This window comes from Myotis brandtii, unplaced genomic scaffold (assembly GCF_000412655.1).
Source record: "Myotis brandtii unplaced genomic scaffold, ASM41265v1 scaffold297, whole genome shotgun sequence".
NCBI lineage: Eukaryota > Metazoa > Chordata > Mammalia > Chiroptera > Vespertilionidae > Myotis > Myotis brandtii.
In genome coordinates this window covers 1238570-1253607 of record NW_005361351.1, presented here as the reverse complement: position 1 = coordinate 1253607, position 15038 = coordinate 1238570, and the positions used below count along the sequence as shown (strand labels likewise).

General features: G+C 43.5%; 1 protein-coding gene across 2 annotated transcripts in view; it reads right to left on the bottom strand.

Moving 5' to 3' along the window:
- LOC102254990 (prostaglandin F synthase 1) overlaps positions 1-12330 on the bottom strand; it is a 28061-nt gene extending 15731 nt beyond the window's left edge. Inside the window, exons 1-2 of one of the 2 annotated variants that reach the window (XM_005869512.2) lie at positions 11977-12330; positions 655-822 (exon numbers count right to left, since the gene is read on the bottom strand). In XM_005869512.2, the coding sequence (XP_005869574.1) occupies positions 655-822; positions 11977-12063 (255 nt within the window). In that variant the 5' untranslated portion in view covers positions 12064-12330. The remainder of the gene's footprint in view (positions 1-654; positions 823-11976) is intronic. The other variant, XM_014542296.1, reaches the window with a different exon arrangement.
- Positions 12331-15038: the final 2708 nt, after the last annotated feature.

Below are 15038 nucleotides of genomic sequence, written 5' to 3'. Positions count from 1 at the left end.
AAAAATCGTACACCTATGGATGAGGACAGTGGTGGGGGGGTGAGGGCAAAGGGTGGGGTGGGAACTGGGTGGAGGGGAGCTATGGGGGGAAAAAGGAGGAACAACTGTAATAATCTGAACAATAAAGATCTAATTTAAAAAAAAAGAATGAAAGGAGTGGACCCACTCTGAAGTGGCTCAGTCAATCCACAAGCAGATGGAGAAGCTAAGTGTCTTTATTTGTGTTTTACATATCAATGTTGACCCTTGTTCCAAGAGTCTAAGGCTTAGACTCAACCTTCCTAATGCCGAAACCCTTTAATACAGTTCCTCATGTTGTGGTGACCCCCAACCATAAAATTATTTTCGTTGCTACTTCATAACTGTAATTTTGCTACTGTTATGAATCGTAATGTAAATATCTGATATGCTATATGTGTTTTCCGATGGTTGCAACGCACAGGTTGAGAACCTCTTACTAAGCAATGTGTCCCACCCTTAGTACATTCTGGAGCAAAGCAATCCTTTCTTCTCTTTTTTTCTATAATGGGACTTTACAATGTCAGGAGGTAAAGAAATTATTTAAACCAAGTTCAAAGATGTTTGTTTTGTATTTGTTTTTTCCAAATAACCTATGTGATCTGACAAGGACCTCCTGTCACTCACTCACAGCACCTTGGTGGTGTAGAATAGGTCCTCTCTCTTCACAGTGCCATCCGCAATCTTCTCTCGAAGTGCCTGGCCGACCTCCTCCTCATTTTCATAGACGTATGCTGCGTCAATGTGACGGAAACCTACATCGATTGCCACTTTGGTTGCCTCAGCAGCCTTGCTCTTAGGAACCTATAAAATATGAATAAGGAGGGTTGACAGTTGACTTGACTCAGAGAGATGCAACTTATTTCCATAAGAGTATGTTCACCAGCTGTTTCTACATGTCTCCTGTTCTCCTGTTTGATGGGGCAAACCTTGGCAAGAAACCTGTACACTGGGGGCACAGATTAAACTCCAATATATCCTCTAATCTGAAATGAATTAGTGTAATGGACTTCACCAGGCAATGTGGAAAATTAAGTCATTCAATAAAGAATTTGTTCCACAGGCCCCGGCACACCCTCTCATCTTCATTCCATGTTTCCCACTGGGAGAATTTATGTTGCCTGTTTGCTCAACTTTAGCATCTACCAGATTAAAGGGCCTAGTTCCCAGTAGAGGAAACCTTCTACCAGGTGACACAGGAAAGGTTCCACCTACCCCAATGCCATGGCTGCCCTCTAGTCAGAGCTCACATGCCAGGAAATCCTGAGTTTAACAGCAGATTACTGTATGGACAGTGGTACTTGATATTGCTTTTCAGAAGATAGAGTGGCCTCTATGTGATGGTGGCAGGGAGGAGCATGTCTGGAGTTAAGACAAGTCACTAGGGCGGCTCTTGGCGCTTGTATGCCTAGTAATAACCACGAATAAACAATGCTAGCAAGTACTGAGAGGGTTAACATGAAACGCAGGCAGATAGGCAGGGTCTAGTGGAAAACAAAGGCAGGGGAACACAGGCAGGGGCAGGCACTGCAATTTGAACAAGCCTAATCACAGAAACCAACCATGCAGAAATAATAAACTGTTTCTGGACTCAAAGTAGGAGGCATGATAAACAAGAGATGGCCTGCAGCAACAACGTGTATGAACACATAGAAACAGAAAGTTCAGCATAGGAACAGAGAAAGAACACACAGAAACAGGGAACGTTCAGGTCAGTTGCTGGGCAAGAACAATTGAGGGAATCAATCAGGTGACAACACGGATAGATATGGAAGCAGGCTTGTAGCAAATATATACCCCTGGACTACAAGGCTTTATGGGGCAGATTATTATTACCACCCCCGCCCCCGCAGCCTTGCCACCCACCAGCCCCCGTGAGGGGAGTCTGAATCTGTTTGAAATACATTTTGCACACTTTTGCTGAAATCTTCTGGTCTTCGGAGCTTATTCTTCAGTGTCGTGAGACACGACCCCAGGAGAAAAACCCTTGGCTCACCATTCTGGTTATCAGTTTCGGGGGCTCAGTCAGAAGTTCAACCTCTGCACATCAAACCGGCATAGATCACCAGACAGGATGAAGGAAGACTGCAGGGTTCAGGTTTACAGCAGTGCTCGAGGACTTTCAGCACTTTCTACAGTGCTTCCCTGTGGTTACTAGGACCTTTGAATGTAAGTAGCTGATCAAAAACTCTAGTCTGGGACATCTTCAAAAGTACAGGTTTCTAGGAAAAATTTGGCCACGTTTGCAATCAAATTAACTCATTACAGCTTTGATTGCTAGATCATCTGCTTTCATCTTTGTTGCTAAAAGTCTGTAAAGTGGATTTGGAGCTGTTATAATGTCTTTTGCTTTGTTGGGAATATGGTTTGAAATAAGTATGTTTAAAATATGTTCATAAGGGTCAATCTAAGGAATGCCGGTTGTTTGCTTTTCTTGGTTATTGAGGAATGAGGCTTCTAAGAATTATTAATTGGAAATTATATTATTTAGGTAATAAAAGGCATGATGCATAGAGATGCATTTTGAAAACTAGTTATTCCTAAAATTTGTAAAAAGGTTTGTGAAAATTATAAAAGGTTTATAAGGGAAAATGTTAAATGGAAATAAAAACAAAGCCAAACAATGTGGGCAATTTGCAGCCAGCTTGTAACTAACAAGCCATTATCTTCCCCAGCCAAGGACATAAAGCAAATTGTTAAAAACAACAACAAAAACCTCCCTATAGGAAGGGAGGGGCAAAGGGGAAAGAAAAAAGGCCATTTTACTCCCTAGGCACAGAGGCCTTCAGTCTCAAGGCTTGGCAAGGTAAATGTGCCTCTTGTGATTTCTGAAAAGACCATAAAACAAAACAAAACAGGAAATCTTAAGAATTGATCTGTACCAGAATATTCAACAGAGCACTTTTGAGATCTACAGACAGGAGGGTGTATAATGCCTTGGACCCTCACCCAGACTGATTTTCAGCTTGGTTGGAGGCCCATACACTAGTATACTTTATGAGCCAGATGTACAGGTTTATTTACTATTCTTCTTTAATAAAGATGCATACTTTAATTGCTTTGATAAATTGGCTTTTCACAATATAGTCAAGGTCTCTCATATTAATTCATTTTGTGAGAAGAAAAAATTCAGGTTTTGTGACTTTTGTTAAAGGTATTCCTAATTTGGGGCTTTGTTTTTTGGATACAAGGAAACAAAACAATTTAGTAAATTATATGTTTTTCTCCCTACCTAATCCCTCCAGAATTTGGTAATTCATAATAAATAAGTCATAGCAATGTGTTTCTTTGCATGGATTCAATAAGACAAGTTTCCAATGATAGTTTTATTAACCAAGACTTTTGCTGGAGTGTCATGCCTGAGAGAGACATGCCTGGACTCTGGATGTCACCAGAAGACTTGAAGCCAATGTGAGCACCTTAGAGAACAGCCTGGTATCTTTCTTGGTCACATGATTCAATGTCAGTCTTTCCAGGTAAGGAGCATGAAGGAAGACATTTTGGGAACCTCAAAAACTTGAGGAATTCACTCACAACTACATTGCAGGCAACTGGGTGGCTCAGCTTCTTTGCCCTGAGGGGCTCAATAAAGCTTGGTTATGAGATTCCAGCAAAAAAGATTTTAAAAGAGCCTATACAGTTCATTACTGTTCTTAATTGTATTCATACAATCAGGCCAGATTGAAACTGGACTTAATAAAATAAATGAATTCGTCTTTAATAAGAATAAGGGTGATTTGGGGGAGAAAGATTATATTTCAACAGACTCTATAATGCACAATTGTGAGTTGATTCCAATTAATTGTTTCACAATTTTATCTTATACCCATGAACTGAGCTGAATCTTAAATTGTCTGGTTTTCTTGCACATTTAGCTACAACTCTCCAGACTAATACTTACTTTTCTCCCATCCTTAGCCTTGGAATCATTGAACACTAAACACTTTCCCTTGCACTAGACCACTTGTCATGATTCTTGTGGTTCAGTTTGTCTTCACCAGGTTACAAGCACTACTCACACACAGGGAATGCCACCTCTAAATACCATCACCACCTCCTTCCATGCCCAGGCCTCATCGTCCCTCTGACAGAGAACAAGGATTTCTTGGCTCTGGTGAAAAATGTCACCCCCTTTAATGTAACATTTGTTTAGTCCTTTTCCAGTTTGTTAAAAGGAAAATTCTATCTTTCATATATAATCTTTTGTCAAATAAGTTTGACAACCATCCCAGGATTTGAATTTTAAGAAACTAGCTTTAGACTTGTAGGAATCAGAGGAAGTAGTAGTCCTTACCAGAATGATACGAAAGCCTAGAAGGAAGTAACCCCTGCTCAGGAGGCACGACATGCTTCTAATACCTACGCCTCCCCTTATGCAGAAGGGCATATAGGCCCTGGAGTTGAGGACTTTTTCTTTTGTGCAAAAAACAAACAGAACAGAGGACTGGGAAGAGGAGGGCCGAAAGATGCTGGAGGCCAGTCCATCCTTGTTGCTTGACACAGTTGCTGCAGGGAAGAAACATCTACACAGCATATGTTTCAAGGTACCTGGAGTATACAGCATACTGTTCTTAATATGTTTGCTCCCCTTTTTTAGCGCTATGTGTTATAACCAGAACCACCTCCCTGAGAAAGGTTGTTTCCCCAGGTAGGAATTTTTCCTGGAGTTAAGGATTAACAGGACTAAGAAAGAGAATAAATCAGTAAAACCCCCTAGTGTTACAGAAATACCATGTACTACTTATGAAGAACTTGGACTAAGACTGTGGGCAATAAATTTGGGATTTGTTGGGCCCACATCCCCAGGGGTCTGCCCACCAGAGAAAGCACCAAAGCCTATACCCCTGGAGACCCACCAACACAAGGCAGTCCCAGGGAAGGCAAGCAGTGGGGCTGGGAGGACATAACCTTTACTGGGTAGGATAATCTCCTTCAGTCACTTCCTTGTAGCTTATCAGTAGAGCAGTAGAATAGTGACCTTGGAATAGCCCTTATAATGGAACACAGAGATTAACCTAGACAAGATTGAAATCAACAGAACTAGATAGAGACAGGATTTTTGGCAAAGGTCAGATAAGAAACTATGAAAATGAAACAAGGAACTGTAGAAGGTTACCCAAAACATGCCATGATGTGATTATAGAGGCATGCTTATAGGATCAAATGGTATAAATACAGATGCAACAGGACAATAAAAAACAAGAACCTGGCTATGCTGATCAACTGAACGCTGTCTCCTGTCATTCATTCTTCGCCGACTCCATCCACACATTTGGGAACCCCTGGACCTGCTGGGGCTGGACCCCAACAGAAAGAGACTAAAACAAGCCCTCCAGCACTATTTTCAGTGCCATTCCATATTCCCAGGCAGGTCATATACTAGACACCTATATTATCAAGGAGATTACCTCACCAGTGGATGTAAAGTCCTAGTCTTAACTAAAGTAGGGTTCCACCCTTTCAATATAAGTCCCTCATTACTGACTGTAAGGAGCGGCTATATGGCTATAAAATAAAGGCTCAGCTTGCTGTCTGGATCTCTCTCTGTGGCCTTAGCCAGGCACAGGAAATCCACCTAGACCCAGCTTATTCTCTTTGTCTGTCTTTTCTACATCCTTCATCACCCTCCTCAGGCTCACCGAACCCTTGGCTGAGCTGGCCCGCCACAACTGACAGACTGGGGAGGCCAGAATGAAGAAGATAGATCTGTAGATAGCGAGGGCATACATAAGAATAAGACCAGAGTTCTTTGTATGCTCCTTGGTGCTCTGGGTGGTGGCCACCCCAGAGTTTTGGGTACTGGCCAAACTCTCCCAGCCCTTGGCCTAGAGACACTTCCCTTTAAACTCCTCTAGGAAGCTTGATGGGTATTTCAAAAACATTAGAACCATCTCAGACACTTTCAATCAGGGACACGGGTTAGTACAGGCTTCCCCACATCTGGAGTAGGATGCGTGCCTGGTAGGACACACTGGTAAGTGCACACAGTCCAGTAGGTCAGTTCTGTTAAGTGGGATTATTACCCTAGATCTTGCCAGTAAATGCGACTAGTTTGGCAGATCCTCTTTTGTGGTCGCACACAAAGTCACACTAATCCTACATCATTTATCAAGGAGGGGTGCCCCAAACAGAGAAGGGAAGATCACTGAGGATGCTGGACATCCTTTTGTGTGTTTTCATACAGATGGGAAGCACTTCGTCCACACCTTGTGCAGATAGCCCTTGGGAAGCATTCGACGCATTGGTACACATTCAACCCTCATACCCTTAAAGAGAAATGCCTGATTTTCTTTTCTACCCGGGCTTGGCCTCAATATCATCTGGCAGATAGAGAGAGACATAGTCCCCAGAGGGAAGTGTTAACTACAATACCATCTTGTAATTAAATCTTTCCTATAAGGGGGAAGGAAGTAGTTTTAAGTTCTCATATATCCAGGCTTTCTTTACTTTAAGAAATAATCAAAAATTAATTCAGCAATACAAAATTGAACCATAGCTCTTGACAGCCTTGACCCAAAACAAAACCAGAGCAACAAAAACCCCTAGGAAGGTAACTGGGCCTGGTGGCCCACAAAATACCCCTAAGCTATCTTGTCCTCCTAATAATATAGGACCCCTGGAAGGACAAGTCCCACCAAGACCCAAAGGGAATCCCACCAGGCCCAACTACCATCTGCCCTCTCCAGGCAATGGCAGGGGGATAGTTTTGACCCACCCTGGTCCAGGTATCATTTTCCATACAGGACTTAAAACAAATTAAATAAATTATTCTATCCCTAGGAATCTGGTTGGCCCCTCTTCTCAGCCCTTTGTTTAGCTATTTCTATTACTTATCTTTGGCCCTTGCTTATTAAACCTCCTGATACGTTTTGTTTCTTCTGGCATAGAGGCTATAAAACTCCAAATGCAGCCCCAGATGGAAATGATTGCCTTTTACCATAGACCTGCTCCTCCGAAGGGGCCTGACAACGGCACCTCAAAAATGCCCACTGTCAGCAGGAAGTAGCCAGAGTGGTCATCACCCTGCTCCCAACAGCATGTTGGGGCCTCCTAATCAGAAAGGGGACTAAAAAGTTTAACTTGAAATTCAGGCAGATATGGCAGGGGTCCAGTGGAAAACAAAGGGAGGTGGAATATAGGCAAGGGAAGACATGGCAATTTGAGCAAGCCTAATCACAGAAACCAATCAAGCAGAAATAATAAAATGTTTCTGGACTCAAAGAGGGAGGCATGGGGAAAGAAGAAAGGGCCTGCAGCAACCAGGTGTACAATTGCATAGAAACAGAGCAAGTTCAGCACAGGAACAGAGAAGAACACACAGAAACAGGGAAAGTTCAGGTCTGTTGCTTGGCAAGAACAATTGAGGGAATCAATCAGGTGATGACATGGATAAATATAGAAGCAGGCTTGTAGCAAATATATACCCCTGGACTACCAGGCGTTACGGGCAGCCTTTTATTGTGCCCCCTCTCCATGAAGGGAGTCAGAATCTGCTTGTAAGAAATTTTCCACACTTTTGCTTATATCTTCTGGTCTGCGGAGCATTCTTCAGCATTGTGAGACACGGCCCCGGGAGAAAAACCTTTGGCTCACTGTTCCAGTTATCAGTACCACTAGGCAAGAAAGAGTGTAATAACCAGGTGATCAGACCTGTCAGTGGTTACCCAAGAAAGATTATAAAGGCCTTGGACCCAACTGGAGCAGTGAAGAGAGTCTGTGTTGTAAGTTTTGGTTTTGTTGTTGTTGTTATTGCATTTATAGATAGATATATTACTGAATGAATGATCTTATCATGATTAGCATCATGAATATTTTTTAAATCTTATCCAAACTTTTTTTGTTGTTAATCCTAACCCTAACTTGAGGGTATTTTTTCCATTGATTTTTCAGAGTGATTGGAAAGGAGGGAGGGATAGAGGGATGCCGGGGTCCAGCCCCAGCGGTCCAGGGGTTCCTAAAGGTGTGGATGGCGTCGGTGAAGAATGAAGGACATGGAGACAGCGTTCAGATGATCAGCATAATCAGGTTCTTTTTTATTTCCCTGTTACAACTGTATTTATACTATTTGATTCTATAAGCATGCCTCTATAGTTACATCATGGTATGTTTGGGGTCCTCCTTTGACCTTTTACAGTTTCTTGTTTTATGTTTACAGTTTCTTACCTGACCTTTGCTAAAAATCTTATTTCTATTTAGCTCTGCTGATTTTAATCTTATCTATTGTCTATGTTTCTACATTCTGTTCTAAAGATTAGTCTCTGTGTTCCATTATAAGGGCTAGTTTGTTATTTCTATTCTAAGGTTACAATTCTATTGCTCCACTATTAATCTATAAGGAAAAACCTGAAGGAGATTTTCCTATTCTATGGCCTAAGTAAAGGTTATGTAGCTTAAGCATGATTGTTCTTAGCTATGGTGATTAACTACCTGCTTGGCACTTAGTTTAAGTCTTTCTGCTTGCATAGCTCGCATAAGATTTTTAGATAAGGAGCCTGCCTGCATTGTTTGCAGCGGTATTTCTTTAACTGTTTGATAGTTGTCCTTTTAGCCTTACTGGTAATCTTCCTTGGGACTGCCCTGCGTTGGCGGGTTTTTAGGGGTATAGGCTTTGGTACTTCCTCTGGTTGGTAGACCCCTGGGGATGTGGGCCTAGCAAGTCCTAAATTTATTGCTAACAGTATTAGTCTAAGTTCCTCATAAGTGGTACATGATATTTCTGTAACACTAGGGGGTTTTACTGATTTATTCCCTTCCCTAGTCCCATTAATCCCTAACTCTAGGGAAACATTCCCAGTTGAGGAAACAACCTTTCCCGGGGAGGTGGCCCTGGTTAGAACACATAGCACTAAGAAGGGGAGCAAACATATTAAAAACAGTATGTCATATACACCAGGTCCCTTGGAACATATGCTGTGCAGATGCTTCTTCCCTGAAGTGACTGTGTCAAGCAGCAAGGATGGAACAGCTTCCAGCAGAGGGAGGGAGAGAGAGAAACATCCATGTGAGAGAGACACATGGATTGGTTGCCTCCTGCATGTGAGGGATCAAACCTGTAACCTAGGTACATGCCATTGAGCAGGAAGGAAACCCACAATGCTTTGATGTATGGGCTGATCCTCTATCCCAGTGGTTGGCAAACTGCGGCTCGTGAGCCACATGTGGCTCTTTGGCACCTTGAGTGTGGCTCTTCCACAAAATACCACGTGCGGGAGCACACGTACAGTGTGATTGAAACTTCGTGGCCCATGCGCAGAAGTCGGCATTTTGTGGAAGAGCCACACTCAAGGGGCCAAACAGCCGCATGTGGCTCGCGAGCCGCAGTTTGGCGACCACTGCTCTAACCTCTTGGCTACACTGGCCAGGGCTCAGCCCAACTTTTAAAAGAGGTCTTTAAATAAATTCCCCTTTTCCCATAGGAAAATATTAGAACTCTGCCTGAAGTCCACTCTCTCTACACCAGGCAATTTTCTGTCCTTCTGTCTTTAGTCCTTTGTGTCTTCTGTTTCACATATGGGAGGGGCTGTGTGAGGCTGCCCCTTGGTCAGCATCAGAGCTTTTGTGAAAGGACTGCAGTAGAAGCTTGCCTCTTCTAGTTGAATGGAGCCAATCCCACTGCTCATTAGATTGTCTGTGCCTGACATCAAGCCTCCCTGAAGTTCAGCTCACCTCCTCCTTGAAGTCTCCCCAAAATACTCCAGCTCAAATCAGCCTCCCTCTTTCTGAACATCTCAGCTTCCCCTGGCATTAGTGATATAAGCATTGTTAGGTAGCTGTTCAGTCCGGCATTCAGGGTCCTTATCTAATTGTCAAAATGCCAGAAAAACAGAACTATGATCTGTGCAAACTCCCTCCACTCCTAGGATAGATTTTAATATCAAGCTGAAGTTTACTCTTGACGGTGAAATAGGTTCATTGATTTATTAATTAATAATTACATATTCTACCTGGATTCTTTTGAGAGCCACACACATGAAATAAAAAAGCTATTGTTTCTTTCTGCCCACCAAGCCAACCACTGGTTTATTCATTCTAATATTTATCTCAGTCTCTGAGGTGACTAAATCAACATGCTGGTTTCACATGCCAGGGTTACATGAGGCTGACCTTTGGTCAGCATCAGAAATGCTGTGAAAGGAGTGAGAGGACAAGACACCTGAGTCAAATCAGGAAAATCTATAGTAAGAGCAAGTGGGTGCAGGAGGTGCCCAGAGAGCTGGCGGCTGCTCCTCCCCTCACCACTCAGGCCCTGCCTGTGGGCAAGTCAGCAGGGCATGTATAAGGCCTGCCTCGGATGGCCAATGGTCAATGCCTAATGACTAAATCTGAGACACTGAGTTTGCACGCTTCAAAAAACACACCTGACTGAACAAAAGAAGTCACATGCATGGACGCTGGACCATAATTTTGGTTGTTATTAGTCCTTACCCCAAGATATTTTCATTGATTTTTAGAGAGCGTAGAAGGAAGAGGGAGAGACAGAGAAACATCGATGCTAGAGAGTCACATTGACTGGTTGCCTCCCGTACATGCCCCAGCAGAGCAGGGGATCAAGCCTGCAACCAAGGTATATGCCCTTGACTGGAATCAAGCCCACAAACTTCAGTCCACAGGCTGACCCTCTATCCACTGAGCCAAACCAGCTAGGGCTGGGCCCTACTTCTTGTCCCTGACCTGACTTGCAGTAAATTGCCGATAAGGTTGGGGGAGTTGCTTTTACAAAAAGAACTCTGATTAGTATGTAAAAGAAGATTCTATATATTTTACTTTGTACTTTTTGTACTCACTAAGCAGATGCACATGTTACTTCTATTTTAAAACATCTTTTTATTGATTTTAGAGAGAGAGGAAAGGAGAGCGGGAGAGAGATAGAAACATCCATCAGCTGCCCCTGACCGGGCATCTACCAGTAGCTGCAACTAGACATGTGCCCTGACCAGGAATCTAACCAGTGACCTCTTGATGCATGGGGCGATGCTCAGTCCACTGAGCACACCAGCCAGGCACATGTTACTTTTATTCTTGTGAGGGGATTATGGGATCTTTTGTCCTATTCTCTGTCTTTAATGAGAGTAACAAAAGTTGAATATAATGTATGTAAGACATACCTTGTGCTGAAGCTATAACAGTGGAGACATGGATAATTATGTCATTGCAAACAAACTTCCCTGTCTCAGGGCTATTGGTGATTGATATTTAATGTCATAGCTCTACCAAGATGTAATGGCTTTACCTCTGTCATTTATGGGGGCAATCCCTCCCTAGCAACCCCAAAACTGCCACTTCCCCACCGTGACCAGAGTTGGACACTAAGTGCTTTGCCATACACTATGGGGACATGTGGATAATACATCTGATGAGAAGCACAATTCTGTCTTCACTGTTACTGTGCCTTCTCAGGCTTCCTTTCTGGATGCCTAACACTAGAATGATAGTGGCTTCTTGTAGGACCAAGGTTTCAATGACAGAAATTCAGTGGGAAATACTTCCAGTCCCACAGCAAAGCTGCCAGAAGCATCATGTTAATTGTCCCCTCCTCCTGGGCACTCTGCCCAGCAGGGATTCTAACAAAGCTCAGAGTGACTCTGACTGAGGGGGAGATGGGTCCGGGAAGCACAGTCAAGCTTAGAATTAAACAAGTTAGAAATGAGAAACATAGCACTTACCTGGGCTAGTTATTGAGGAATTAAAGGTAATGCATGTAAAGTACTTAAAATACACGGTAAGCATTCCATATACATTAAATAACCATAACAGTAACAATGATAATAATAATATAATCCACCCTCAGAATTATCGCCTCTGACTCTGACTCCTCAGAGGCAACAGCTCATCATCCCACTGAGTACAAAGTCAGAGCTGGTGAGATGGAGGCCACATGACCCCCCCCCCCCCCCCAATGTACTAGGCCCTGGTAGGGCTGTTTGCATTTAACCCGCTGGTCCCCTGGGTTTGACTTACACCTTCAGAAGCAAGAGTGCCAAATCCAAGCACAGGCATGAAGTGCCCATCATTCAGTTTCACAGAATGAGTATGTTTGGGGTCCATCTCCGTTGACAGTCCTGGCGAAGCTGGCTGACTTTCCTTCCTTTTCCTGACTGAAAGCCAAGTGGAAGGTGAGGCTCCAGCTTCATTTATTTCTGCCAACCACCAGTGAGGTGGGGCTGGGATTGCCGCTGCCCAGATTTCACAAGAAAACCAATTAATCACTTTGTACTTCTTCCAGGTCTGGGCAAGCACAGATCCCAGAAAGAGCGTATAGAAATGTCACGCACACTACAGGAGCTGGGACTGTCTCTCCAGCATTGCTCACCCTGGGCTCCTAAGTTAAAAAACAACAACACACAATTAACCATGTCAAGTTGTACTTGATAGTCACAGCAGACTTACTCTACAAGATGCACAATAGTCACTAGGCTGGTCATCTCTAAACACTCATTCTACTATAGCACCTTAGTTAAGTTCCTCACCCTTCATTTGGTCAAATATACCAGTTAGCCCTGGCCATTGTTTCTCAACAGTTACAGTGTCAGGCCATGCACTGAAGGATCTCAGATTTGATGCCAGTCAAGGGCACATACCTGGGTTTCAAGTTCATCCCCGACCCTTTGGGGCATGAAGGTATGTAGGTGGAGGCAGGGGTAACCAAACCAATCAAGGTGTCTCTCTCACACCAGTCTCTCTCTCTCTCTCTCTCTCTTCCTTCCAATCTCTCTAAAAAATCAATGTAAAAAAATGTCCTGGGATCAGGATTAACAACAAAATACCATCAACAAAGACTTTATACAGAATTTCTTGAAATGAGCTTAATGCCTGGTCTCCAGCACACATAACAAAATTCCTTAGGAACCCCAGTCCCCAATTTCATTATCTTTTGCCCCATAACAAAACCTCACTCCACCTTCTGATTCTCTGTGTCTTTTTCTTTTTGGCAAGAAAATAATTGTCTGACATCCAGGGTAAATTTCTGTAAACAAATTTTGAAAACAAATTGGCCTTTGTTTCAGCTTTGCCTCCTCGTGGAACAGCCTACTCAAGCAGTCCCTTGTTCTCATCAGCCCTATGACCCTGACTTATCCTAAAAGCATGTGCTCCAGTCCATACGCTTATGACCTCCTGGAGGGGTAATCACTCTTTCCCATGTGTCCTTACATTGTTATAGCGTCTATTAATACCATTCAGAAAACTCCATTAGTGAAATTACACTCTCAACTAATAGGAAACTTCTGCTAGATAAAACCCCTAAGTGAGAGCATCCTTAGTGTTGCTGTGTTTAATGCTACCATTCAGCCAAGCTTCCCCCATGCTGTGTGTATTTGCGCAGTTGGTGTTTTGCAGCCAACCACAGGATGCGACATCCTAATGTGTCTTGTTTCAACCCATCCCTCTGGCTGGTCAAATTCAGAATTCCACCAGATTCTATTATTCCATGTATTCAGTATTTATCACAACTATACATTTGATGTGTGTACCTTCTATATTTTCATTGTAAAATTAGGGCTAAGTTCTGTGTCAGGTCACAAGAAAATTCTCTCTATTGATGTTAATAGCCTTGAGACCGCCATTCAACAGGTTATCAATTAGCCTAATCCTTCCCCCTTGCATGATTGACCTGGATTTTGCACTAAATGCTGTGTTGAAGTGCAGAGACACGGTTCCTTCCTTCCTTCCTGATTCTGCAGCCCAGGAACTTATGTGTCAATTTCTTCCTTAGTAAAGTCCTCCCAGCCTCTCAGGCTCCCTACTTCTCTGCTGTGAAGGTCTCATAAAACTTGCATGTAAACATCATCCTAAAACATTTTTAGAGATTGATATCATGCCTGGCGGTATGGTTTGAATAATCCATCTTCCCTTTGCAACTGAAAAGATCATACCTCTCCTATTTTCTAAGATTTTTCAAAGGCTGCCAGTGAGAGAGGAGGCTCTTAAGGAGCTTAGGGTCCATTAGAGGAACAGTGGGTCAACCAAGAAAGCCCAAGTCCCTGCCTCCTGGTATTTATTCCTTGGTGTAACACTCTGTCCTTGAGTGTGGGTGGTACTTGATTCAAACCAATAGAATATTATAAAGTAAAGGGATATCATTTCCATAACTAGGTTATACGAGATTGTGATGTCTACCTCACTATTAAACCCTATTGTTTCTCAGCTTGCATACTTGGATAAAATACGGGGCCACGTTAGAAAGGCCTACATAACAAGGATTTGGGGGTAGCTTTTGGACACCAGCCAGCAAGCAACTGAGGCCTTCATGCTAACAGCCCCCAAGGAACTGAATTTTGTCCACCACCACCTTGGATGCAGATCCTTCCCCAGCTGAGTCTTCAGATGTGACCCCAACTTCGGCTGACACCTTGGCTGCAGCCCATTGAGGAATCTCAGTAGAGGATCCAGCTCAGCTATGCCATGCTACATAACAAATTATTACAAAACTAGAGGCCCGGTGCATGAAAATCATGCACTGGGGGGGGGGGCGGTCCCTCAGCCCAACCTGCCCCTCTCACAGTCTGGGAGCCCTCAGGGGCAGGAGGCGACCTGGTGATCAGGGGAAGGCGATGCCTCCATCACACCTCTGCTGCTGCCACTGCTGACAGCACAAGCCTGAGCCTCGGGCGGCCCTGGGAAGCTGGGGGGCTGAGGGGACCGGGGCACTCCGGAGGCAGAAAGGACTGGGTGCCGCCATCTAGTGGCTGTGGGTGCTGCCATCTTTGAGGGCAGGGCAATCAATTAGCATATTCCCTCCTTATTGGCTGTGGGTGCCGCCATCTTTGCGACAGTGTGAGGGTCAATTAGCATATTCCCTCTTTATTAGGTAGGATTAGCAGCTTGAAACTAATACAGGGAGACAGGTTAAAAGGCAGTTATAATTCAGCATAAGGAGATAGGACATAAAGATTCCTAGGAGACCATGTGATAGAAGGCAGGTAGCCCAACCCAAGTGTGTTAGAGATACTTTCACAATGGCCTGTATACGGTTTTATAATGATGTCTGAATATTCAAGAATTATATGAAAAGTGTACTTCAT